General features: G+C 38.4%; 1 protein-coding gene and 1 long non-coding RNA gene across 6 annotated transcripts in view; one reads left to right on the top strand and one right to left on the bottom strand.

Annotated features, from left to right (window-relative positions):
• LOC147375744 (uncharacterized) lies at window positions 1–27845 on the bottom strand. The gene is made up of 3 exons (XM_086394575.1): window positions 27761–27845; window positions 330–1086; window positions 1–219 (listed from the first exon to the last, which is right to left on the bottom strand). The coding sequence occupies exons 1-2, from the start codon at window positions 27843–27845 to the stop codon at window positions 710–712; spliced, it is 462 nt and encodes a 153-aa protein (XP_086250701.1). The 3' UTR covers window positions 1–219; window positions 330–709.
• LOC147375741 (uncharacterized) overlaps window positions 1–27998 on the top strand; it is a 629781-nt gene that overhangs the window by 130668 nt on the left and 471115 nt on the right. The window lies entirely within an intron of this gene.

The following is a 27998-nucleotide window of genomic DNA, read 5'->3' as shown; positions in this document are numbered from 1 at the left end:
GATGGTTTATCAACAGTTTTTATTTTCCTGAGACAACTTTATCCTAGAAAGCTGGAAAAGTGCGGCGCCGTGATTGGGAGAGGATCCTGTGATTTTCGAAGTGTTTTCAGTTTCATCGTCTAGGGTTTGTACTCAGCAAAGTTGCTTTCACAAACTCCCACACAACATGTATTTGAGTACCACAGCTCTCAGAGATTTTATTAGCCCCTTGTGTTGGCCCTGAGAAAAAAAGCACACGAAAATGTAAGTCGCAAACTGGAAACTGTTATTTTGATTCTTCAAAAAACAAATAAAGCAAAACCCACAAAATCTGAAAATGCTCAGCTTACCTTTGTGGGTTGCTTTTTCTTTCTCTTTTCTTCAAGGGAAGGAAATTGGCGGGGTGGAAGCATTTTTTTTTTTCCTCTCCTGATCTTTTCTGAACAGTCGTTTAAAAGGGGATAATAAACTCATCTCCTTCAAGGCCCGTTCTTTTTTGTGCGTGATGGGGAGCTGGGTGGAACAGGGCCCGCGCATCTCACAGTGCCATTCCTGGTTTCTTCGAAAGTGGCTGCCCTCACGGGCCCAACGGGCAGCTCTCATCTTCTCTCCTAATTAGCAATTCCCAACTGCCGGGATCCCCAGCCCCATTCGAGGGCGGGGGTACACAGCCCGCCGGCCTTGGAGTAGCCCACCACCTTCCCACCCGGCTAGCTAATTGTTTCCCAGTTTATTCTGCATCGGGAGAGTGAACGGGGGTAGCGGGGACTTCAGCGCCTCCGGGGCCTCCCCCTACCAAGGCGCAGGCGGGAAGCTCCCGGAGCGGAGGTGCGAGGGGACCGCGGGGCAAGGCGGCCATCACCCCGCACGCAGCCGCGACAAAAGGCTGCGGCGCAGCGGCCGAGGCGTGAAGCCCGGGCGGCGGGCAGGCGGCGGCGGTGCGCCCCGTTGAGCCGCTCCCGGGGCGGCCCCAGCGGCAGCTGCGGCGAGAGGCGCGCGGGCGGCGCGGGGAGCGGGCAGGACGCGCCCAGAGACACGCGGAGAAAGGGCAGCGCCGCCGCCTGCTGCAGGCCTCGGTGCGGTTAATCACGCGCTCCCCTCTCGCTGCTGATTTGCAAGAGCAGATTAATCAGAGCGCGCGGCTTGATGAAATTTGCTGTTATTGTGCCCATTTTTAGCAACATCTTTTATTATCTTCATTATTCATTTACAGGGGACCGGCATCAATTATGCAAATGAGTTCACAGACTTTGCAGATTACTTCATTTGCCGCTATTGTTTGTGGAAATTTAATTATTAAATATTATTAAGCTTGCGTTTTCTTCAATTTTCCAAGGCTTAGTTTCATTTGATTTTTCCTCCAGCTGCTCTTCTTTCCTTTCAGTGCCAAAACAGCTCCTCATCAAAGCGGCTCTGGCATGTGAAGACCAAATAAAATCTCCTCAATTTAATAATTTTGATGTTAGTCCCTTGTTCTCAGCTGCTTGCTCAAAGCAATGCAGAGAGGAACGCAGAGCACATTCAATTTAATGAGCAGAAATTGAATTCAAGTTTGTTCGGAATTGACTTCAATTAAGCAGAGTCTTAATGATAAATTAATCTCTTTTCTTTATTCCCTAGAATTTGTTTTTCAAAGTAGGAAATTGGACTACATTGAAAGACCAAATAAAGAATACCAATTTTAACTAGATCGTGGAACTGATAGCAAAATTTAATTCTTTATAGGAACATACTTGGACAAATAGCATTCTTTCTATGGCATGTATTATAATTTATATTCATTGTTACCACTTACACTTCCATGGCATGGATAAAATGGCAGTTGAATTAAATATGTGCTTGTAATAGACTTCAGAGTTTTAATCTTTATTAAGAAACTCTAATTGAATGCATAATTAGCTTTTCAGGCTTTAGGAAATTCAGTTTAATATCTATGTGAACTGAAAACATTGATCAGAATTTTAAAGCAATTTTTATGAATGTGTTTTTGAGAAGAAATTATCAGGCTGTCTATAAAATGTCATTTTAAATTGAATAACAAGAATCTGAGGCAAGGAATTAGGTTCATCCTGTGTTGTTGTATAGAGGGAGCCAGGGCTTCCATGGAACCAGGGCCAGCACTGGTAATTCTAAGTTCCTTTTATTAAAACTTCTAATGTTCCTCCAGGCCACGAAATCCATTATTCCTGTCCAGACTTGCTGAAAATCAAACTCGAAGCTACTTGGGGATTTTAATGAGGGCGTCCATATTGATTGTATGGTTATAGTGCTTGGGTTTGCTGCCACTGTCAAAAATGTACCTGACATTTTTTTTCACCTGAATCATGGATCATCTTTTCTGGAACATGCAGAGTATAATTCTCCACGCTCCACTTTGCAGAGAACTCTATCTACATATGCCAAATGTTATTATTGCTGTTCCTTCAGGAGTGACCTTAGACGAGACGATGTTTGTTCCAAAGAACTTCAAGCTGTTCACTGTGGTATATTCATAGTCACAAATTTAAAATACATCAGTGTGAGAAAATACATTTAGGCTGTGTACTGTCTCATAGAGTGCATGGGTCTGCTTCCCCTTGCTTCCTGCTCTTTCCATAGATGCATTTATTACTCTTACCCTCTCAGATGTAGTACGTGCCAACTTGACTTGGTCGTGAATTTTAAAATGAATTGCCTGTGATGGAGATTATCTTCTTTGTGTGACAGTACAGCATTGTCATTTCTAGCACTTTTCAGGGTCTACCTGCTGTATGTTAGAATTAAAGATTTATACAATAATAGAATTTTAAAACTGACAGGCAGCTTAAAAATCAACTGGTCCAACTCCTATGTTTTATAGGTGAGGAATCAGGTCCGTAAATGTTATGTAATTTTCCCAAGTCTACAGAGGCAGAGTCAGGACTGAAACTTGCAAGGGTACTAACTTCTTCAAGGAATCTGTTTTTTTCATTCTTCAAGGCTACTTCCAAGTTGGGTAGTGACATCTTTGAGTAAGTGGAAACTAGTTTAAAAAAGACAGGAATTAATTTATTGTCTTGTTCAGACTGGGAAATATATTGATTAAAGTGCATAAAAGCACACACAAACTCGGTGAGCCTATTTATCTGGAACTTAGACAGTTGGGAAGCCTAAATAATGGGATTGCTTTGTGCTCTTCTTTAGTGAGAAAGGAACAAATGAAAAGTTAATAAGCTAGTATCAGGAATTTTTTAAACAAAAAAACCCAGGAAACTTTATAGTGCTATTGGCTCTGTGCATATTAAGTCCTATATTCTACAGTGGAGGTTGACAACATTTTAAATGAGTATTTCCAGCATTAAAAAATTCCACCCTCCTTGAAACACTGTATCCCAAACCTCCTTCATTTCCTTGCAATCTTTCATTTGTTCAGCCTTAATGAGCTGTGAGTCCTGAGCAATTTGCTAGACGTTGAAAATATGAAGACTGATAAGGCTGTAAGGAGGTTACAGTCTAGCTAGGGGAAAAACAGAGAAAGGAACCAATAATTATTGTATGAAATAGTAAGTGTCCTAAAGCACCTAGAGTGCCAGGGATGTGTGGAGGAGGGGCATCTAAAGTGGATTGGGAGGCCTGGGAGAGCTTCTCCCTGCCGTATTTATTTGAGCCCTCCTCCAAAGGCAGTCATTAAGGTGAAGGTGATTGTGGTATGGGGTGGGGTAGGGTGGGGAGGGATGGGTGCAAGTTAGGTTTTACCAGGTAGAAGAAAAAGCAAGTGGGATGCCAAGACAGCATGACATGAAATGAAAGCTGGCTGTAGGTTTGTGCTCAGGAGCGCCGTAGATTGAACTACAAAGCCAGGGGTCAGATCAGCAAGTGCTTTTTGTATTAAATTAAGCATAAGTCTTCCCTGGTGGCTCAGTCGGTAAAGAATCCGCTTGCCAAATGCAGGAGACGCAAGAGACTCTGGTTTGATCTCTCGGTTGGGAAGATAACCTGGAGAAAGAAATGACAACCCACTCAGTATTCTTGCCTGGGAAATCCCATGGACAGAGGAGCATAGCGAGCTACAGTAAATGGGGTAGCGAGAGTCTGACACATCTTTGCGACTAAACCACCATGAAGCATAGGTCATGTCTCCATTTGTCTCAGTCATGGGTGGGAGAGGAGGGGGTGTTGGAGACACCTATTTACGCAGCTTCCTTGAGAGGACAAATACATATTCCTGGATCGTAGCAATCTTATCCTCATCCCTAACTAATATCTATGTTAGCAGTGATCAGCTGTAACATAAAACAAGTTAGGTGTTTCCCAGGTGGCTCAGTGGTAAAGAATCTGTCTGCCAAGCAGGAGACTCTGATTTGATCCTGGGTTGGGAAGATCCCCTGGAGAAGGAAATGGCAACCCACTCCCATATTCTTGCCTGGGAAATCCCATGGACAAAGGAGTCTGGTGGGCTGCAGTCCATGAGGTTGCAAAAGAGTCAGACATGACTTAGCGACTAAACCACCACCACAACAAAAGCAAGTTAGAGGAATTTGGGGGATGGAATAGAGACAGGAAATGGGAGGAGGAAAGCAGAAAAATAGAATGGAGATGTGGATGAGGGCGGAAAGGAGGTACCTGAAATGAACTATTCACAGCTTGTCTAGGGCCCAGCTAGGTCTCTTCCAACAATGCCATTAAAATAATCCACATACCTTCTGTTCATGGATAATGGCTAGAATCTTATAACTTCTACCCTGATCATACTGTATAATTAGAATTTGTAATGACTGTAATGTTTGTAATGACTTTCTAAGAACTCAAGACCCCAGTGAAATCAAGACAGATTTATAAACTTTTATTAAGTCTTGTGAGAATACTGCCCACATTTTGAGAATCAGTCTCTTTCTTATGGTGAATAGGAATAGTTCATTTAACTTAGAGTTAAGCAAAATACAACATTTCCCCACCATTCTAAATAATTTACCTTACTAAATCACATTTTATTTTGCAGACCTAAAAAATTGAATTTTCAATCTTCAGTTCAGTTCAGTTCAGTTCATTCCAGTTCAGTCGCTCAGTCGTGTCCGACTCTTTGCGACCCCATGAATTGCAGCACTCCAGGCCTCCCACCTGGAGTTCACTCAAACTCATGTCCATCGAGTCAGTGATGCCATCCAGCCATCTCATCCTCTGTCGTCCCCTTCTCCTCCTGCCCCCAATCCCTCCCAGCATCAGAATCTTTTACAGTGAGTCAACTCTTCGCATGAGGTGGCCAAAGGACTGGAGTTTCAGCTTTAGCATCAGTCCTTCCAATGAACACCCAGGATTGATCTCCTTAGAATGGACTGGTTGGATCTCCTTGCCATCCAAGGGACTCTCAAGAGTCTTCTCCAACACCACAGTTCAAAAGCATCAGTTCTTCGGCACTCAGCTTTCTTCACAGTCCAACACTCACATCTATACATGACTACTGGAAAGACCATAGCCTTGACTAGACAGACCTTTGTTGGCAAAGTAATGTCTCTGCTTTTGAATATGCTATCTAGGTTGGTTGTAACTTTCCTTCCAAGGAGTAAGTGTCTTTTAATTTCATGGCTGCAATCACCATCTGCAGTGATTTTGGAGCCCCCCCAAAATTAAGTCTGACACTTTCAATCTTCAGTGCCAGAAAACTAAGCATACACAAAAGTGTAGCACACACAAAAACATAGCATACACAAAAGCACTTTATATACAAATAAGTGACATTTTCTTCCAAATTTAAATAAAAAAATCTAGGCAGAATTTCATAATTTCAATGATAAAAGTTTATCATGTGTTGAAAAAAAATTTGAGAAATGTTTTAAAGTAGTAGGAATCCATGCAAAAACCATAAGACAAGTGATGTCACTTCATAGTGAAGGTTGTATTTGTTATCTATGGTTGATACAATTCAAAGAGAGGTTTGTTTAAAGATCTGCTCAAACTTCAGTTAAAGGTGGGAGGGTGGTAACTTACCTCTATATCTGTTAGTTTAAGCTGAATTAAAACTTCAGCTAAGATCATTCACCACAGCCAAGATATGGAAACAACCTGTGTCCAGCAACAGATGAATGGATAAAGATGTGACTTTATGTGTGTGTGTGTGTGTGTGTGTATATATATGCATATTTCAGCTTTAAAAAATAAAGGAATCTTGCTTTTGCAATAACATGGATGTACCTTGAAGGCATTATGCTAAGTGAAATAAGCCAAAGACAAACACTGCATAGTCACTTACACATAGGATCTAAAAAATGTCAAACTCACGGAAACAGAGTAGAAAAGTAGTTGCTAGGGGCTGAGAGGGTGGGGGAAATAGGGAGAGGTTGGTAAAAGGGTTCAAACTTTCAGCTATAAGATGAATAACGTCTGAGGACATAAAGTAAAACATGATGACTACAGCAGTTAACACTGTATTATATAATTGAAATTTGCTAAGAGACAGAATTAAATGTTCTCAATTCCCCCAAATATAAGTGTGACGTGACGGATCCTTTCACAGTGTAAATGTATATCAAGTCACCATGATGTATGCTTTAGGTATCTTACAATATTATTCGTCAATTGTATCTCAATAAAGCTGAACAAAAATACTGGCTAAGAAAAATTCTGTCTAAGGGTGAGTATAAGATTATGTGTCCTCTACATAATGTGTCCTCTACAACCAGTTAATTGGGTATAACATTAGAACTGTAACCCAACTAGGTTTTTTTTGCCCAAGCCAAGCAAGTCAAAAACACTGACATGCTGAAATTTGCAGCCGAGGGGGATATTCACAAGGCAGTCAAGCAAGGCGAAGAGAGAACCATTCTCAAATCTGCCTCCTCAAGAAAGGGGCTGAGGTATTTTTGCAACAGTGAATAAGGAAGCTGAGCGGTCCAGGGTGTGGGGAGCATCTGGAGGGTGGGGAAAAGTGTTTGGAAAAAGTTGTGGTAACTGTCATCCTGCAGGTGTGACTAGACTATGGGCGTCTTCTGAGGGTGGAGTTTACGTCAAAAGGTCACCCCGTGGACACACGCGCATGCCCAGTTGAAGGGTTGGGGGCAGGGAGGTCTCAATGCGACTCTGCTGACTCTGCTCAGCTCAAATCTGATGGCGCTGACTGCTAGGTCCCGGAAAGTAACTGGAGTTTGCATCCTGTTGTTCAGGCCACGTGCCAGATTGTAGGACAAGTAAGTCTTAAAACAACCTTAATTAGTGAAGGCAGGTGACACTGATTTAACCCATGGTTTCAGAGCCCCAACTACTAGAGGTTATTTTGGAATCACTGATGAGAGAATATGTCTTTTCTACCTCTCTCCTCAGTAAGTTAACCCTTATCTTGTTAGGCTTGCCCAAACACACTTTCTGTCTTATTTATCAGCTTTATAACCCCAAATCCACCCATCAGGTTCTCTGGTTCTTGTCCTTCAGTCTCTCATGGGTTCCCCATGGAAAATTGTGTTTCCTGAGCTGCCTGTCCATCTGAAGCAGCAGAAGTGCTATTTCAGACTTAGAGCCTCTTTTCTTTCCATGGTTATCATACTGCTTTACCATTTATTCATTTATTGAGGATAACATAGGTTTTGTAAACCCAATGTGCTTTACCGTATTTTGGTGTTCCACTTAATTTGATGCGACTGACATTTATTGAAACCCTGAGTATAAGGTGCTGCATGGAGAGTCTGGGAGCCTCAAAGGTGAACAGGATGGTTACTCTGCCCTGTAGCAGTGCAAAAGTGAGTGGGCAAAATAACCAAGGAGTAAAGAATTGTCAACAATGTGCTGTGTAACAGAGATGGTGTCAGGGGCCTGAGGCAAGAGAAGGAAGGATCAGTTTAGTAGGAAGGAAACTTAACTGCGTGTTCAAGTCAGAGCTGGAGTTTGTTAAGGTAGAGAAGGTGGCAGTGAACTAGAGTGGGTCTCATAGTCAGATAACTGAGTTAGAAGCTGCCACATACTTGCTGAACCAAGTGTTTCAATCACCTCCCTGAAACTCAATGTTCAAGAAGGATAATATCCACCTTGCAGGGCAGGTGGCCATATATACCTGTCAGAGTACCACCAACAAACTGCACATCTGAACTTTTTGCTCAGAGTTCTTTAGATTGGTGAAGGAAAGAATTTGGCCTCTGGTTAATGCTTTCTCTCACATTTTTTTCTTCAGTGTGCCTGGAAGAAAGGTCAGGTCTCAGGGTGAGGTCTACAGGGAGGGTGGGGCTGGGGAAAGGAGGCAAGCAGATGTTCCTGCACTAGATCCAGGTGGGTGCGTGTGGGTGTGTGTGTATGGGTTTGTTTCTGACCTTTTATTTCTTTCTGCTCTGGTTTCCTCACAAAGAAAAGGAATACATTTGGGAGAAAAAAGTAGAAAAACCTTTCTCCTTTCCTTATAATCCTTCTACCAACCTATTGTTTGTATGCCTAAACTTCCTGGCAAGCGTTAAGTACTCAATAAATTTATAATGAGTAAATGTTAAAAAAAAAAAGCTGGGAAACAAGACAAATGGGATAAAAGGGATCTAGTTTGAAGAGTTCCTTACAGCTTTGGCTTTTTTTTTTTGAGGATAAGGATTGTATCTTCCGTTCCTCACCTCCTTCCTCTCCCCATTTTGGGTGAGTGATTTTCAAGTATAGAGACATATCATATAAAAATCAAAAGTATCTTAACTTGGTTTCCTTTTGGGCAGAGAAAGAGTGATATAAAAATGTTAACTTTGATGGATTAGAAACGTAACAACAGGGAACCAAAATGTGCTTACAATGAACTTGCATGCAATATTGTGACACGTCACTGGGGTGAGTAATGACATGTGGAAATGAAAAAAAAAAAGGAAAATCCAAGCAAGAAAGATGGGGATACAGAGGCAGAGGGAGTAGAGAGAGAGAAAAATAAACTGGAGAAATGAAATAGAATGGAAGAAAGAAGGAAAAAGAATGGAAGAGGTGGATAGAAGAGAGAAGATCATGAAAGAAAAAGGAGAGAAAACTTAGAATCTGCCATATAGGACACATTGTTTTTTTCCATACTGAGGGATTTATTTCTGCAGTGAGTTTCACAGCATTGTCACCTCATCAGATTTCCTCAGAATTCTCATAAGCCACTGTTTATAGCTGTTTAACTGCTACTTACCTTTGGATTTTCAAGGGCTTGACTCATAATAGGATAGATAATCATAGTAGCCTATCCCAGGGAAATAATGTATCTCTTGGCATATTATCTCTGGCACATATCTGGGCCCTGAGAAAGGATTTCCATGTTCCTACATTGAGAAGTTGGAAGGTTTTTTGAGATTGTCTCCTCTCAAGAGCAGACTTTGATTTACCCACCTCCGCATATTACCATTCTATCTTACAACTAGGTAAGCATCATTTTCTCTAAGCCAGATGCGCTTTTGAAAAGATAAATCTTGTTTAGCATTGTGTTTCCTTCTGGAAAAAGCTGTTCTTAAGTCACAGGAAGGCAGCATAGCCACCAGCTGAGAACACTCTAGAAATGAGAGCCAGGGGCAGGGGACTTGGCAGGAAAGGTATTCATGGGAAGTTACCAGGTTTTCCTATTCAGAAAGTATTATTCTGTTAAGTTAGTGGATAAACTAAAGCTGAATTGAGAAAGGAAGATAATACTGAAAAAGTAATAGTCTGAACTTCCTGTTTTGTGGCAGTTTCATGAAGTTTTAGGAACCATCTTGCAATGAGAAGAACTGTGACTTTAATGCAGCTTTGAAATATAGAATAAACCCCGGAAGATTTTTTGTTTGTTCTTCTACTTGTTTCCATTTCCATGAGTAGCTATCTGCTTTGGGGACATTCTCCCATTAAAGCTTTTTTAGTTTGGTTTTTGTGCTGTTTTAGTTTGGTTTTTGTGCTGTTTTAGTTTGGTTTTTGAATATCGATAACCAAAGAAGTTTACTGTCCTTTAGTGGAAAAAAAAAAAATCTTGTGTTTATTTCTTAGGTGGAGAGGGGAGGGCAGCCAATATACAGTTTTGAAGTCTGTATTTAAAAAAAGTCACCCTTATTATTTAGCATTGTCCTTCATAATACAAACTGTAAATAAGGCAGCATGCCAGTGCAGAAAAGTAATTTCAATTAAAATTCCCAGGGCTTCTCCGGGGCGACACAGGAGTCAGTCTTAACACACTGTCCTTGAGTCTGGGCACAGCTCACCTGGAAAGCTTCAAAGAGGGCAAGTAATTTTAGCGTCACCTCTCTTGTCCCTCCTGTCTTCCCCCACACCCCCAAGCCATAAACAAAGCAACGACTGTCCTTTCACAAAAATGCAGGTTCACTGATTGCTTGTCTGGAAAAGCTGGTAATGGACTATTAAAGAGTGGTTGTGAAATCACTGCATAGTACAATGTTTACTTGTTTCTGAGGAAGTACTTCTGTTTACCCAGTTCTGGATAAAAAGCAGATCATTTAACAAGGTCCCAGAGGAAACTGTGTCCTGACAGATATTCCCTTGTGTCTTCTGGTCCAGGTCTCTGCATATTCTGTTGTTCTGCAAAGGAGGCAGGGGATGTATGGACACAATCACAGCCAGTGGGCTGGTCTGGATGGTGGACTATCCGGTACTAAAGTTGGAATAGCCTATCCTAAGGGACCCTTTGCTCTCGCCCCTAAGTATCTCCCCTAGCACTTTGTCATGGTGTTTAAAAATCACACAACTATGCTGTCCTTTACGTTAAGGCTGCTGGTAAAATTGGGAGTTGCTTTGGAGGAATGACCTTAAGCTGATGTCTATTAACATTTTAGATCAAATAATACTACTTACATTTATTAAGTGTTTATTTATGAGCTAGGCTCTGTGCCAGAGATTTTATCCTTATTATTTACCTTCACAAGAGTGCTATGAAACTGATACTGTTATGAGCTTCAGGTATGATGAGGAGGAGGCTAAGGCACATGGGGTTAAATTATTTGCCAAAGTCTCAGTTCACAAGCATAAGAGCTAGGTTTGAATTTAGAGTCTTTGATTCCTGAACTTGTGTGTTCTTCCTGTGTGGTGTTGACAGCAAATGGGGTTCACAATAAAGGGGGTACAGGACAATTAAACTTTAATGTGGTGAGTTGGGGAGGGTGTTGTCCAGCAGATGACGGAGTATGCATGAAGGGAAGACTAAGCAGAGAGAAGGTGAATATTTTGTGCTCATGATCACAGCTTGGGGCTTGGAAGGCAAGGGCTATGGAAATGATCATGAAAAAGGGGAGGAGTGAAGGGGGCAGAACGTTGATTTCATTGATATGCTTGTGGTTGACCTGATGGAATCATTTTCTCAGATGTCTCCTTGATCCTGAAATTAAAGGACTTCTGCCCTTCCTATCTGTCATTAAACAGTTTACAAGTAATTCTGAGGTCCTCACAGGCATTTTAATTCCCTTTGGCCACTGAGGAACCTGAGAGGCTGGGGACTGGTGATGAACCCAAGATTCGAACTCACAGTTGTTTGCTCTGAGCCCAGGGCTCTCCAACACACCCTGGGCAGCCTCCTGTGTGTTGGGCTGTATCACCCTGCAGGCCGCTCTTCTGTCCTCTCACAACAAGCCCTTTCATTTTGATCTGCTCTTGTTTCCACCTCTTTAATTTCTACTAGATGATACAAATTATACTCACCACTCCAACTTCATCTGATATTTGGGTTCTGTTAATTCATTGTTATGTGGAGAATGCTTTCAGTAAAACACAACAAGCTGCAGAAAATATAATTCTCCCTTAATGTATATTTACTAAGTGTATTTATTATTCATCAGAATGTGCATTTTAAAATGTGAGTCTAGATTCCCTCACTTTTAATCCCAAACAAATGCTAAAAGATTTATTTTTATAATAATCCCAGAATGAGAGCTAAGTAAGCCTCCCTAAACACAGCTTGCCAAGTGGTGGATGTTAGCTCTGTATCCACACTAGATGCTTGCTTGCTGTCTCTTAGTGTTTCTAGTGGGGATGTACGCAAGTGTTTGAGCACACCAGGGCTGGTGAATGGTTGCAGTTTGTTGGCACTGACTCTGGGGAAGGAGTGCTGCAAGTGAAAATGTTTGAGTCCCATTTCTTTGCAAGAAATAGGTAGATATAGTAGGAGAAATAAAGGCAGATGGATGAAGAAAAGGGAATATGTGGTCCAAGAGAGGGAAAAAATGCACAATAATAAATTTAAAAGACCTCAAGGTGCTATTAACTTGCAGATGTTTGATTAGTTATATGAAGAATTAAACATGAACGCATTCAGCATCCCAGAAAGAAAATTTTCTACTTTCTCATGTTGCAAGAAAAAGAGACTCTAGAGTGCAAGTGCCAGTGTGAGGGTCATGCAGTGGAGTATTCTTAGCCAAAGACCAGCTTCCATGATAATACAACTGTGTGTGATAGCCAGTCAGGGGTCTATTTGAAGGGCCTTCCCTCACTAGTGATCTTTGTTGCAATTCAAAGTGACATCTCTTTTACGCATTCTCCAAGGACCCAGGGGCTTCCCAGGTGCTGCAGCAGTAAAAAAAAATCCACCCCCCCATGCAGGAGACGCAAGAGACGGGAATTCAATTCTGGGAGGCGAATTCCCCTGGAGTAGGAAATGGCAACCCACTCCATTATTCTTGCCTGGAAAATTCCATGGACAGAGAAGCCTGAAGGGCTATCGTTCATAAGGTTGCAAATGCAAAGAGTTGGGCACCACTGAGCAGGTGTGTGCATGCACATGCAAGTTCCCAGAATGTAGACGTTTTCTGGCCATCAGTTTGAGAATCTTTTATTTGTAAAGACTAGTGAAGAGCTTCAATCTGCCCAAATAATATTATTTTTTGAGTAGATTTGTAATACTCATAATACATTAAAGCAGTTAATATTGAAATACGAGTGAAAAATGGTTTAGTTTAAAAAATAGTGCAATTTAAGATGTCATTAAACACAAATTTAGAATACTTTCTTCTTTGAGTTTGAGCATTCCTACATCTAAAATGCGAGGATGGCCAGTTTTTTTCAGCTCCAGTTATAAACAAGTATGAATGAAAGTTAATAAGAGAGTGATACTACAGTTTTATCTAACAATCGTTTTTGTCCTATATTGGATGGAGTGAATGAAACTAAAGCGGGTGCTGAGCCCTATGGTTTGGAATATTCTCTCCTATGAGTGGAGGCAAAGATGGTGGATAAGGAAATTTGTTGTCTAACAGATAGATGCAGAGTCCTATAAACTCCATTTTGTGATGATAAATTCTTCAGGTAAAATTTCAATGAAGAGAAATAATTTGGGGGCAGTATTTGTGTTGCATTAAAGCTTTATGATGTGCAGTAATGGGAGATAAATTGAACATGGTTTCCACCTGCATTTCAAAGTTAATCCCACTGTGTGTGTAATAGTACACTCATTAGATAATAATTGAGGTTGAAGAGTCAGATTTATCCGAAGAATCACTTTTACCCATGTAATTTAACAATTTCAAAAAAAAATAAACTAACACAGTTTTGGAGAAATAATGGAAAACAGCCACCTTCTGAAATTAAAAGAAAAAAATGACAGCAAATCAAATTAACTGTTTGTACTGTGGTTACTCTTTGACCCTTATCCAAAGCATCTCTGTACAAAGCCACCATTTCTTCTTCTCTGGAAGATTTCCTGTTGACCATGGTCTTCCAAGTTAGCTAATCTGACTGAGAACAAAACTGTCCTTCCTCTTTACTGTGAGATACTAAGGGACATGACCTCTAAATTCTTGCCATAGACCTTAGCATTTGATAAATGAATTAAATGGAAATAATTGGGTATCTTTTGCTGAACTTGACACCTGTAATAAATGTCACTGGTGTCATACAAAACAAATTATAAATTATTTTGAAAAGAATTGTTTCAACTATAGAGCAGGCAGTGAAAGAGACAAATGGGAAGGATTTGCAAGACGGCATTTCTATAATGACATCATAGGAGCCAAAAGGACTTCAGTTGCAAATCTATACGTGCCAAGAAGAGCAAAAATCAGAACAGCAGGCCTAGTATTTCTATGATTTTTTTAGACTCTATTTTCTTTGCTTAAAAATATCCTTTCTTAGGTGATTGCAAAAAATAAAAAAAGTGGTGTCGCACAGCATACAAATCAGCTTTAGAATTAATTTACTTGTGTGAATTTATGTTATCTGTCTATTAAGTTTCGTGAAACCCCAGTGCAAACCAAAACAACAGTCAGGGACAAGATTATTTAGATGTTAAGATCCTTTGTTTCAAAATAGTGCAGATGTGAAAAACCCAGTGGTGAGCATGGCTTGCTACACCAAACAGGTTTTACATTTTTAGTAAAATATCCAAATGAGCATTGTATCACTGAAATGTTGTCAAAGGTTATGTTTAGTTCATGAGACAGGCTCAAAACAATGAAGTTTTGCTCTCATATAAATTCTCAAGATGAGAAAAATTTTAAAAAGCAAATTAAGTAGAAAGAAGTAAATGAGACATTATTTCTCCAAAGTTGTTTTATTGCCTGCCAGGAAAATATCTTCAGGAGATGGACTGAAAAGGAAAAGACTTTTGTAGTGAGCATCTGAGCCACAGCAAATTTGTGGGTATTATTGGCTTTTTCAGACATCAAAAGCAAACTGTGTGAAAGATGATGGAGGTGCTCAGACAAGAATGGGGAATGAAAATGAGCAAATAGAAGATCATGCTCAATAAAAACACAAAATGATAATCAGAATAAATGAGACTATCAGTGCACAAGTAGAAGAAAATCAACTAGGAACATCTGTTCAGGTGAGGCTGAAATTAAGAGAATAATCAGGTTGTGTGCATTTGGAAAAAGTCTATGAAAGATATGATGAGTAGAATCTCATCCTTCGCCCATGTGGAATGATCATATACTATCTCTGTACTTTCATTAAAATTGAGTTTGTGATTGTGCATGTTATACCTTCCAAGAAACATAGGTTTGCATAAAAAATGCAATTTGATGTGCATTGCAGATTAAGAAAATTGTAACGGTACAATGAAAATTTCTCAGAGAAATATGTAAAGATACAGTAGTTATGAAAAACATTTCTAAGTGAGCCTCCAAATGAATGAAATAGATCACAAAAATTTTTTGAGAAATGAAATACATAAAATATGTAGAATGTTAGAATTAAATACATTGATTTCTGGTTCTAGAAAAACTAGGATGCATGCCCTTCTCCCTATTCCTCCTGTTAAATACTGTTAAGCACTCTTGGAAATTACATATGAAACAAGTGTAAGAAAATTCTGAAAGAAGAATAGAAGGCAGCCCAGTTAACCCTGGGGTCTGAGGAACAACATGGTGAGGGTTTTATCTTTGCCATATATATCCCAAACTGGAGCTGGAGAAGCCAGGAACCAAGGAACGCCAACATTACAGACCAGAAGAAGTTCAGTAAAAGCCTGATCTCTTTAGCAAAAGTCCCAGGAAAAATCTACCTAGTAAGAAGGAAAACTTCTAGAAAATAAGGTCCCTGCTCTATCCAAATACCGTGGGAAAAAAATTGAGGTCTTCCTTCCACCCTTGCCAGCAGAAGCTGAGTGAGCAGCCAGGACTTCCACTCTCACATGGAGGGAATGAGGCATTTCTCCCACTCCTCACTAGGATTGTGCCTGAGAGGCTGAGGGGATCTGAGGCTTGCTCCTTCCTCCAGGGGTCATGAGCCACTGTGCATGAGCCGAGGTGTTAGTGGATGCCATGTGTGGAGCAGTGACAAAGCACCTTGTCTTTTCCCAGCTGGGATGATGTTAGGAAGGTGTAGTAGGGAGACTGAATTTCATTCCTACCCAGAAGAAATGAGGCAGCTCTCTCTCTCCCAGCTGGGGCTGTGTCCGCAGAAGCCTGCTAAGACAGACGACTTCTTCCATCCAAAATTCTCAGGACTGAATACCCACAATGTTCAGAATTCAGTAAAAAATCATGTGTCTATCAAAGGCCATGAAAATCTCAGCTGGAATGAGAAAATACAATGAACCGAAGCCAGGCAGCCTCAAGGCGGCGTGTGCCTGCATGTGTGCTGGGTCTCTCAGGCGTGTCCGACTCTTTGTGACCCCATGGACTGTAGTCCACCAGGCTCCTCTGTCCATGGAATTCTCTAAGCGAGAATGCTGGAGTGGGTTGGCATGCCTTCCTCCAGGGGATTTTCCCAACCTAGGGATTGAACCTGCATCCCTTATGTCTCCTGAATTGGCAGGCAGGTTCTTTACCACTAGTGCTACCTGGGAAGCCCACCAAAGTGGCATAGATATTGGAATTATCTGACAAGAGTTTTAAAGCAACCCATCATAAAAATGCCTCAATCAGCAACTGTTAACACACTTGAAACAAATGATAAAATGAAAGTATCAACAAAGAAATAGAAGCTATTCAGGAGGGAGGGGACATGTGTATTCTTATGGCGGATTTGCCTTATTGTTTGGCAGAAACCAATACAACATTGTGAAGCAATTATCCCTCAATGAAAAATAAATTAAAAAAATAAAGGAGGAAATTCCATAATTCCGACTGACAGAAATCAGCACCATGACTATTGCAGCCTATGTATTTGGTTACATGCTGCTGCTGCTAAGTCACGTGTCCAACTTGGTGCCACTCTGTGCGACCCCATAGACAGCAGCCCACCAGGCTCCTCTGTCTCTGGGATTCTCCAGGCAAGAATACTGGAGTAGGTTGCCATTTTCTTCTCTAGTGCATGAAAGGGAAAAGTGAAAGTGAAGTCGTTCAATCGTGTCCGACTCTTCATGATGCCATGGACTGTAGCCTACCAGGCTCCGCCATCCATGGGGTTGTCCAGGCAAAAAGAGTACTGGAGTGGGTTGCCATTGCCTTCTCCCTTTGGTTACATATGTCTGTATAATTTGTTGTAATTAACAAAGCACAATAAATTGAATGAGAGCTAATTACAAAAAAGAAAAAGAAATAGAAGATATGAACAAGAACCAAATGAAGTGTTAGAATGGAAAAATACAGTTAACTAAAACTAAAAACTTACTGGATAGGCTCAGTGATGTAATACACAGAACAGAGGAACGAATATGAACTTAAAATTAGAGTAATAGCAATTACCCAACTTGAAAAACCGAGAAAATAGATTAAAGAATAATGAACAGAGCTTCGGGGACCTATGGAACTATAACAAAAGATCTGACAGTCATTTAAACCAAATTTCAGAAAGTGTGGAGGAGAAGTGTGGGGCTGAAAAAAGTATTCAAAGAAATAATGGCTGAAAGTGAAAGTCGCTCAGTTGTATCTGACTCTTTGCGACACCCATGGACTAGTCCATTGAATTCTCCAGGCCAGAATACTGGAGTGGGTAGCCTTTCTTTTCTCCTGGGGGTCTTCCCAACCCAGGGAAGATCGAACCCTGGTCTCTCGCACTGCAGGTGGATTCTTTACCAGCTGAGCCACAAGGGAAGCCCAAGAATACTGGAGTGGGTGGCCTATCCCTTCTCTGGTGGATCTTCCCGACCCAGGAATGGAACCACAATCTCCCGCATAGCAGGCTGATTCTTTACCAGCTGAGCCACAGGGGAAGCCCAATGGTTGGAAAAAACCCTCAAATCAAATTTTTTTATAGTTCTATTATATAGGACGAGGCATTGTGATTGCTCCTACCTGAAGGTTCAATCTGTCATTTTGGGGGAATATGTAATCTCTCCAAGTCAAATGTGAATAATAGTGTGGTTTTGTACTAGAAGCCTTGTGTTGTGAAGACCAAGGAAGGAGTAAACAGAACAGTGTTAAGAGAGAGAGCGCAGTTTCAAACTTTACCTAACTGTTGTGGGACTGAAAAGTTTGGCTTATGATCGCTGCAGGAAATTCTATGTGAAAAAATAATAACTAATACACAAGTCTCTGAAAAAAATCATTTCCAAACTTTCATAGTAGGTATACAATAACTATTTGGTGAATGAGTACATAAAGAAAAGGATATATAGCACACTTAGACCTAAGGATTTAATTTTCTTTTTGACAATACAGTTGTAAAAAACAGACTTGCCTAATGCTTATTAATCTTGTGTCTTATATTTAAGGTGATGCCTGAATTTTAAGAAAGCTTTTCCTATCCCAAAGTCATAGACATCTTTTATATTTCCCTTTAGTTGAGTATTTTCATTGCATACTTGCCCAGTTTCAGAATAAATTTTAACTGGCAACCTTTGAAAACTTCACATAGACCTTTCAGAGCCCTATGCATGGATTACATCTTTTAGTGACCTCTTCAATCAGGTGGTTTTCTCATGCCAGTGTGGTGAATAATAATTGCAATGATGTTAACTTACATTTCAGGGTGCAGTGTTTTCTAAGCCCTGTTCTGAAAAACACTTAGTTATGTGGGGTATTAATAGATGTTACTTGTTGTTTTAACAACAACAAGTCATGTTTGACTCTTGCGACCCCATGGACAGTGGCCTGCCAGTCTCCTCTATCCTTGGGATTTCCCAGGCAAGAATACTGGAGTGGATTGCCATTTCCTTCTCCAGGGAATCTATCTGACCAGGGATTGAACCCACGTCTCCTGCATTAGCAGGCAGATTCTTTACTGTTGCGCCATCAGGAAAGCCCAGATATTACTTATAATAGTGTGTTAAATAGCAAGATTAAAAAGTCCAGCCTGTATATTAATGGAGAAATTCTTACCTTTAATAAAAAAGTTTTAAACGCTCTGACATGCCCCTATTTCAGAATCTCTGAGATACTTTTAAAAAACAGATTTTAAAAAATGTATTTAACAAAACAGAAACAGATTCAAAAGATGTAGAGAACACACTAGTGGTTACCTGTGGGGAGAGGGCAGTGGGGAGGGACAAGATAGGGGTATGGGATTAAGAGATGCAAACTATTCTGTATAACATAGGTAAGCAACAAGAAAATATTATACAGCACAGGGGAAAATATAGCCCTTATTTTGTAATCATCTTAAATGGAGTATAATCTATAAAATATTGAATTGCTATGTTGTATACCTGAAGCTAATATAATACTGTAAATAAAATATACTTCAATTAAAAAAAAGATTAATTTACTTCACCCCAAAGTGTATCCTCACCTCAAGATTGCTGGGTTGTTGGATATGTGGGGGTAGGAGAATGAGATTTTATGTTGATTCTGATGATGTCCTCCAGATGTCCTCTCCACCAGCCTCCTCAACAGTCTTGAGAATCGCGGGTTTAGTGTGTTAATGTGCCAGTGACTCGCCAATGGGAAAACTGTTTCCCAAGCTCCTATGAGCACAGAATCCTACTTTCATGTTTTTATGTGGAGCTAGGGCTTGCTCGATGATAAACATTTGGGAGATTCTAATCTGGATCTCCTTCGACAGTCAAAAGCTCAGATTGAGCTAGGCTATTAGCACAAAATTTGTTATGGAAGAATCAATAGCACTAAAGAGATTGGAAAATTACCTCTTAAGTATTTTCATAGAGTTACAACTCCATGTGTTCTATGGAGAAAAATGATATAAAAGATATAAAGTTTAGCTTAAGTAATATGAAGCTCTAGGTCAACATGAGCTCTATAAAAATTCATAGTTCTCTTCTCAATAATTTAAATCTGTTTTTGAAAGTTCATATTTATATAAAAATGGAGAGGAACACTAAAGCTGGCGTAATACTGTCAGCTGTTAGCCATATGGAAAAATTTAAATTGTCATAAAAGCTGGCCAGTTATAAAATGTTTTAGATAGATTTTTTTTTAAATGACATTTTAAGCATTTGAGCAATATGCTCAAAAATACATTCACGAACTGCATTAGCAATTGCTTTGGCTGTAATTTCACATGGTTCTTCCATATGTAATTAAGTGTTCTTTGAACTGACCCTGTGTAACAAATGAAATACATTTTTGATGAGTATAAAGATGTTAAAAGGGAAAATTTTAAAAATGCATTTCTTAATCTTCATCTGTAGATGTTGATGTGTAGTATTAACTGGATGTATTTCATATTAGCTGTATTTATTGAGTGTTTGCTATGTGCAGGATCCTAAATCAAGCCTTGCAATGTAGATGGCATTATATACATAAAGGGACAGGATAAGAACATTTTGCCTAAATCTAATTTTAAACCTAGTTTCAAGCTTTTTTTTGTATTGATATTTTGCTTTTATTTTTTTTTTCATTTCTTATATGATATTATACATGTTTCAATGCCATTCTCTCAAATCATCCCACCCTCTCTCTCTCCCACAGAGTCCAAAAGACTGTTCTATACATCTGTGTCTCTTTTGCTGTCTAGCATACAGGGTTATCGTTACCATCTTTCTAAATTCCATATATATGCATTAGTATACTGTATTGGTGTTTTTCTTTCTGGCTTACTTCACTCTGTTTAATAGGCTCCAGTTTCATCCACCTCATTAGAACTGACTCAAATGTATTCTTTTTAATGGCTGAGTAATACTCCATTGTGTATATGTACCACAGCTTTCTTATCCATTCATCTGCTGATGGACATCTAGGTTGCTTCCATGTCCTGGCTATTGTAAACAGTGCTGCGATGAACATTGGGGTACATGTGTCTCTTTCAATTCTGATTTCCTCAGTATGTATGCCCAGCAGTGGGATTGCTGGGTCATAAGGCAGTTCTATTTCCAGTTTTTAAAGGACTCTCCACACTGTTCTCCGTAGTGGCTGTACTAGTTTGCATTCCCACCAACAGTGTAAGAGGGTTCCCTTTTCTTCACACCCTCTCCAGCATTTATTGCTTGTAGACTTCTGGATCACAGCCATTCTGACTGGCATGAAATGGTACCTCACTGTGGTTTTGATTTGCATTTCTCTGATAATGAGTGATGAAGAGCATCTTTTCACGTGTTTGTTAGCCATCTGTATGTCTTCTTTGGAGAAATGTCTATTTAGTTCTTTGGCCCATTTTTTGATTAGGTCATTTATTTTTCTGGAATTGAGACATTTTGCTTTTAAATCAATATCATCAAAATCATCTAGCCTCAAAATTAATGTTTTCTCATTGTATAAAATTTGGAAAATATTGAAAAAAATGATAACAAAATATTAAAAATGCTTATCACCTATAGTCCACCACCAAGAAATAACCACCATGAATATTTTGAAGTTTTTTCCATTCTTTGTGTGCTTAGTTGCTCAGTCATGTCCGACTCTTTGCAACCCCATGGACTGTAGCCTGCTAGGCTTCTCTTTCCATGGGGATTCTTCAAGTAAGAATATTGGAGTAGGTTGCCATGCCTCCTCCAGGGGATCTTCCCAACCCAGGGATCGAACGCAGCTCTCCTGCATTACTGGCAGATTCTTTACCATCTGAACCACAAGGAAAGCCCTTTCCATTCTTTAAGAATATGCCTATTAACTTTATTTTGAAAGGGATCATACTATTTTCTGACTTTTTAAGTTAAAATTTCTAGAACTTTTTTTGGTGTTATTGAATACTTCGACAGTTTTTGATTGCTGCATATTATTCCATTCTATAGGTATTCCATAACTTTATTGACTGCTCCATTACTTTTGTTTTTTTATTTTATGTGATTTTTATTGATGTATTAGTTGATTTACAGTATTAATATCAGGTGTACAACATAGTAATTCAGTATCTTTATAGATTGTAGTCCATTAAAAGTTATTACAAAATAATGGCTATAATTCCCTGTCCTGTGTAATATATCCTTGTTGCATATCAAATTTATATATAGTAGTTTGTTTCTCTTAGTCCTATACCCCATCTTGCCTCTTCTCCCTCTCCACACTGGTAGCCGCTAGTTTGTTCTCTAGATCTGTGAGTCTGTTTTTCAATATACATTTTGTTTTAATCTTTTAGATTCCTCATATAAGTGATATCATACAGTATTTGTCTTTATCTGACTTATTTCACTAAGCATAATATTCTCTAGGTCCAGCTACATCCTGAAATGGCAGAATTTTATTATTTTTATAGTGAGCAATATTCCATTGCATATACATATATATATGTTTGTGTGTGTGCTAAGTTGCTTCAGTCATGTCTGACTCTTTGCAACCCTATGGACTGTAGCCTGCCAGGCTCCTCTGTCCATGGAATTCTCCAGGCAGGAATACTGGAGTGGGTTGCCATGCCCTCCTTCAGGGGATCTTCCTGACCCAGGGATCCATGGAACCTGTGTCCATGTCTTCTGCATTGGCAAGCAGGTTCTTTACCAATAGTGCCACCTGGGAAGCCTATGTATATATGCATCACATCTTCTTTATCCATTTATCTATTGATGAACACTTGAGTTGCTTCCATATCTTTCATATCTTGGGTTGCTTATTATAAATAGTGCTGCTCTGAATATTGGAGGGCATGTATCTTTTCAAATTAGTGTTTTCATTTTTTTCTGAATATATACCCAGGAGTAGAATTGCTGGATTATATGGCAGTTCTTATTTTAGGTTTTTGAGAAACTTTCATACTGTTTTCCCTAGTGACTGCACCAATTTACGTTCTTACCAACAGTGTATAAATGTTCCCTTTTCTCCACATCTCACCATCATTTGCTATTTGTAGACTCTTTGATGATAGTCATTCTGCCAGGCATGAGGTGATACCCAATTGCTGTCTTGATTTGCATTTCTCTACTAATTTAGTGATGCTGAACATCTTTTCATGTGCTTGTTAGCCATATGTATGTCTTTTTTGGGAAAATGTCTGTTTAGGTCTTCTACTCATTTTTTAATTTTTATTTTTGATATTCAGTTATATGAGCTGTCTATGTATTTTGGATATTAACCCTATTGATGGTTATATCATTTGCAAGTATTTTCTCTCATTCAATAATTTGTCTTTTCATTTTGTCAGTGGTCATCTTTGCTATACATAAGTTTTTATATTTAACTAGGTCCCACGTATTTATTTTGCTTTCGGAGACAGATCCAAAAAAATATTGCTATGACTTATGTCAGAGTGTTCTGCCTATGTTCTCTTCTAGGAGTTTTATGCCTTCAGGTCTTATATTTAGGTCTTTAATAAATATTGACTGTATTTTTGTATATGGTGTGAGAAAATGCTCTAATCTTATTGTTTTACATATAGCTGTATAGTTTTCCATGTATCACTTGTTTGAGAGATTATCTTTTCCCCATGGTATATTCTTGCCTTCTTTGTCATAAATTAATTGACTAAGTGTGTGGGTTTATTTCTAGGCTGTCTATTCTGTTGCACTGATATCCTTTTGTGCCAGTACCATACTGTTTTGATTACCATAGCTTTGTAGTGTAGTCCGAAGTCAGGAAGGGTGATAACTCTAGCTTGTTCTTAAGATTGCTTTGGCAATTTGGTTTTTTTGTAGTTCCATATGAATTTTAGAAATATTTTCCTCATTCTATGAAGAATGTCATGGGTGTTTTGATACGAATTGCATTACATCTGTAGATTACAACTCTGTTACTTTTAGATGAATAATTTATTTCAACTTTTCATTCTTATAAATAACCCTTTTATCTTTGTCAGTAAACATTTGTGCCTATCTCTGATCATTGTCTTCAGATAAATTTGTAAAAATAGTTCTGGATGCAAAGCTTATAATGTATGTTATACATTGTCATCCAAAAAAGTATTAGTTTACATCTGCATAAACTTTAGATGATAGTAAAAATGTAGAAAAATGAAAGAAGAGCTAACAAGGGATATTAAATTTTTTTAAACTCACAGTTGTTCTATGCTACCTCTCTATGCATTCAAATTTCAGGTGTTTACATGAAGCATTTTAGATGCAGTTATAAATCATCATCAGTTTCATTAATTTATTAATTCACTAGCAAGTTATTTATTTAGTGCATATGTAATGACTCCGTGATATATGCCAGACTCCATCTTAGGTGTTGGGGATAAAGTGGTGAATGAGACAAAGGTTCTGCCTCATGGGTAGCATGTTCTAACAGGCTTTGCTAATTTTGAGGAAGAATCATCACTGGTAATATAAAACAGTGGATATTTTATATTTTGGTAAATCCTTGCCACATAAATGACTGGTTTTGCTTTAGTTAGTGTCTTGCTGGGCTTCCCTTATATCTTAGTCGGTAAAGAATCTGCCTGCAATGCAGAAAACCCAGGCTTGATTCCTGGGTCAGGAAGATACCCTGGAGAAGGAAATGGCAACCCACTCCAGTGTTCTTGCCTGGAGAATCCCATGGGCAGAGAATGCCATGGTGTTAGGCTAATGTTGTCTGTCTTACAGCAATATTTCAGATTCTGCTTTTGAAATATCTTTGTGACTGAAATCACAAAGCCAAATGGGACAGCAATGGGGTAAATATGTTCCATTTTGTCCTAGTAAGGAAAAAAGAAATGATGAAAGACAGACCTCTCTTATAATTTTGTCATTTTCAATGAATTACTCACCTTTTTTAAAGAATGAGAATTAGCTTATTTTAAACAAAGGTATCTAACTTTAAGAAAATGCCCTGATGTATCTACTACCATAAAATGTAAAACATATTTCGTACTGTTTTCCTACTTTTCTGTACATGTTTGATAAATGCTAGATGGTAAAGTGATGTATTAACTTGGGACTGTGTTTTCTATCCCAATGATTTGGCTTCACTCACCAAACATACTGTACACCAGATTTTACAAACCACAGGAAAACTGGCACAAATTTTGAGTATTTTGCTTTATAAAATGAGACACTGTATTTACTAAAGTTTAAAAAATGTTTTTTTGATATTGTTTCAATAAATCTCTGGCCTTGAAACAAATGCAAATATAATGTTTAAGCTTGAAGCATTTGCTATAAGGAAAATTTGATATGCTTTTCAAATAATCAGGGAGAATATGCAGTTAGAATTCAGTTAAAGCCCAGTATAACTTAAAAATTTCCAATGCAAAAACTGTAGTGGTCGTGTTTGGATTTCAAAAACATTCTTGAAGTGTTTGGTTTATAGATAGCAGTCATGAAAAGATAAGATAAAATTCTGGTGTTACATTTATGTTTTGAAGACATATCTAATCTATAGTGGCATGAGAAATGTAGTAGAGGTACATGTTGCTGAAAATCACTGTAGCATTACACTTAAACACTTAGAAACCAAGGCAGTTAGTATAATTTATATATACATAAACGAAATTATATCCATACTAGAGACTTCTTGGATAGAAACACTTTTACCCAGTATTTTAATCAAGTATGTTATCATCTCTGCTCCATTCGATGCATGCAGCACACAAATTTGCTGATATGTGTTTCACTTAATGGATGTAATATGTGTAATGTGCTATTAATGCCTATTAAAAATACATATAATAGTAGGAAGGCATTTAAATCAGAAACAGTTGCTATTTCTTGAAATCAGAAAGATCAGGATAACAGTGAGGTAGGTTTGTTCTATTTTTTAAAGTGACAGTGTTCTTTTCTCTGAATTGAAAGTTACTAACACACTCATATTCTTATTTTGCATAAATTTGCATGACAAATTTCCAAAGCTCTAATTTGCAGTAAAAGGATGCAATCTTTTACGACTATATGCATGACCTGATATTTAGAGAAAGCACACTTAAAAGATTTTAAAGAATTAATTTGATTACCTTTCAGGTGAAGGAGCAAGGGAATAAAGATAGGAAAAGAATAGGTGAGAGCAGGAGTAAGAGCAGCAGAAATATTTATCTGTGTGCGTGTGTTTCTGTGTAACAGCTTTATTGAGATATAATTCACATATCATAAAATTCACCCCTTTAAAAGGGTACAAATTAATGGCTTTTAGTTTGTTCACAGACTTATGTGACCATCACACTACCCAATTTTAGAGCATTTTTATCACATACCCATTAGCAGTCACTCCATTCCTTCTTCCTCCCAGATTCTAGCAACTATTAATCTATTTTCTGTCTCTATTAATTTTAACATATTTTCAGGACAATATCTAATTTTTTTCCACTTCATCGCAATTGGATCTAAATTGTTCATGGGTTGTATTTAGTGATTGCATTGATCCTGTATGTATTTTAGAAATTCGGTTTTGAGAAGAATCCCAATTTTCTGATGTTTTGGAACTAAAATAATTTCAAATAAGCATATAAAATCATTAATAATTATATTGAAAAGGGTTAACTGTATTATTTCTTTATTTAATTAAGTAGGATCATGTTCAGTTCAAGTAGTTGGTTTTGCTATTTCTACCCCTGATTTCAGCTGAATCTAGGAAATGAGATTACAAAGAAAAAAAAAAAAAAAGCCCAAATTTTCCAGTTTTCCATGGTGTAGATTAAAATTTCCATGGAAATTTGTAGCTGTGATTTTGTCAATTTATCACAAATTATCATCCCTGGCCTCCCTCCAAGGGCCCAACCCCCCATCCCTGTAACCATGCTAAAGTTCTGGGGGAAAGGATGATTAGGTTCTCAGAATTTTACTGTCTAGATGAATCTGACTTTACCCTCATTCTTTAAGCATATTTTCATAAGAATTAAACAATCTTTTATGAATTCTATTGCTCTGAATTTGCTCAGCATTGATTTCTATTTACCTGTGACCAACTCAGGGAGAAAGATGTTGCTTCTCTATTCTTAGTTGTCTGTATTCTTAAAAACTGCATTTATATTTTAAAAACTTTTTATTGTAAAGTAAAATGCAAGTATAGGAAATCACACCAAAATATAAAGCTAGTAAATTGTTTCAAGGTAAAAACCACGGCAATCAGCATCTGGGACAAAATTGAACTTTTCAGCCATCCTAGTACCTCGTCACAGTCTTTTCCTCTTTTCAAAAGTAACTAATCTGACTGCTGTAGTTGTCACTTCTTTGAACTTCTTTATGGTTTCATCACTTCCCTAGACACTCTAGTAGTTCAGTTCTATATGTTAGAAACATGAAATTCTTTTAAGTATCTTTTAATCTACAATTAACATAATTTGTCATTCTTTTATTTACAACATATGTATCAGCAAACCTGCCATCTGACTTGTAAAGTTGTCCACATTCTGGATTTTCTTGACTGTATACTCAAGAAGCAGTTCTGCTTGTTCTCCCTTAAAAAAAAAAATTGTTTATTTTTAATTGGAGGATAATTGCTCTACAGTGTTATGCTGGTTTCTGCTGTACCAATCAGTCATAACTTATAATTTATAATCTACCCCCTCCCTCTTGAGCCTCCCTCCCCACTCCCGTCCTTTCTTTTGTATTTCCTGTAAGTTGGCTGCTGGATCCAGAGGCAGCATGTGATTTAGGTTTGATCCTTTGGCAATGTTATAGGTAGTAGTATGTTTTTTTTTTTAATCAGGAAGCACATGATATCCAGTTTTTGCTCTTTTTATAGTTGTTTTTTACTGCCACTGATGCTCAATACCTAGAAGCATTAATTCCTTGATGGTTGTAAAATGGTGATGTTCTAATTCTACCAAGTTGTTTTTATTTACTAGCGGTAATAATTTTATAAGGAGATACTTCCTCTCACCTATTATTTTCATAGTCTATTATTAGTACAAATCACATAGGTAGACAGGATTAAATCTTGGTATTTTCTTTTTATTTGTTCAGTTTTCAAGATACTGAATTTATGCCTTGTCATTCTCAGAAGATAACCAAAATTTTTTTGTTCATAGATACTATAAATTCACGAATTTAAGCATAATTAATAGATTTCAATCCATTGTAATCTTATCCTTGTGTGCATGCCAGTTCACTTCAGTAGTGTCTGGCTCGTTGAGACCCTATGCACTATAGCTAGCAAGGCTCCTCTGTCCTTGGGATTCTCCAGGCAAGAATACTGGAGTCGGTTGCCATGCCCTTCTGCAAGTCTTTTCCTTATCAAAGCTCAGACTTTCCTGTCTTTGGGCCATTGGGTTCTCCTTTTAAGTTGTCTTCTAAGTTTATATATATGTATATACATACACACTTACACATATATATGTATGTATATGTTTGTATCTATCTGTTGATAAATACCTTTCTCTCTCCATATCTCACCCTTGCAGTCTTTGATAATTTTATTGTCTGGTATATGAAGATGTTCTCGGCCAACCGTATACATTTACTCTTCCTGACCTGAAATTAGCCATTAGTCTAAACAATCATGGTTCCTCTTATTGGGAAATGGTACATTGTGGATAGTATGGGCTTTAATGATGTTCACTGATTCTGGGTTAGTCATTGTTTCTAGACCTTTTCAGTAGACAGATCTAGG

The sequence above is a fragment of the Bos grunniens genome, chromosome 3, assembly GCF_055505025.1.
Source record: "Bos grunniens cultivar Pamir isolate PY7600 chromosome 3, Bosgru_T2T1.0, whole genome shotgun sequence".
NCBI classification, from domain to species: domain Eukaryota; kingdom Metazoa; phylum Chordata; class Mammalia; order Artiodactyla; family Bovidae; genus Bos; species Bos grunniens.
Note: the sequence above shows the minus strand (reverse complement) of the source record. Positions and strands in the feature narration are given on the sequence as shown.

What these genes read in the sequence shown, in the direction of transcription:
- LOC147375744 (XM_086394575.1), bottom strand. Translation starts at nt 27,845, where the DNA reads ATGTATACGGTTGGCCGAGAACATCTTCATATACCAGACAATAAAATT. An exon ending in TGAGATATGGAGAGAGAAAG is followed by an intron (nt 1,087 to 27,760) that starts GTATTTATCAAC and finishes CTTGCAAATCAG; the next exon opens with CAGCGAGAGGGGAGCGCGTG.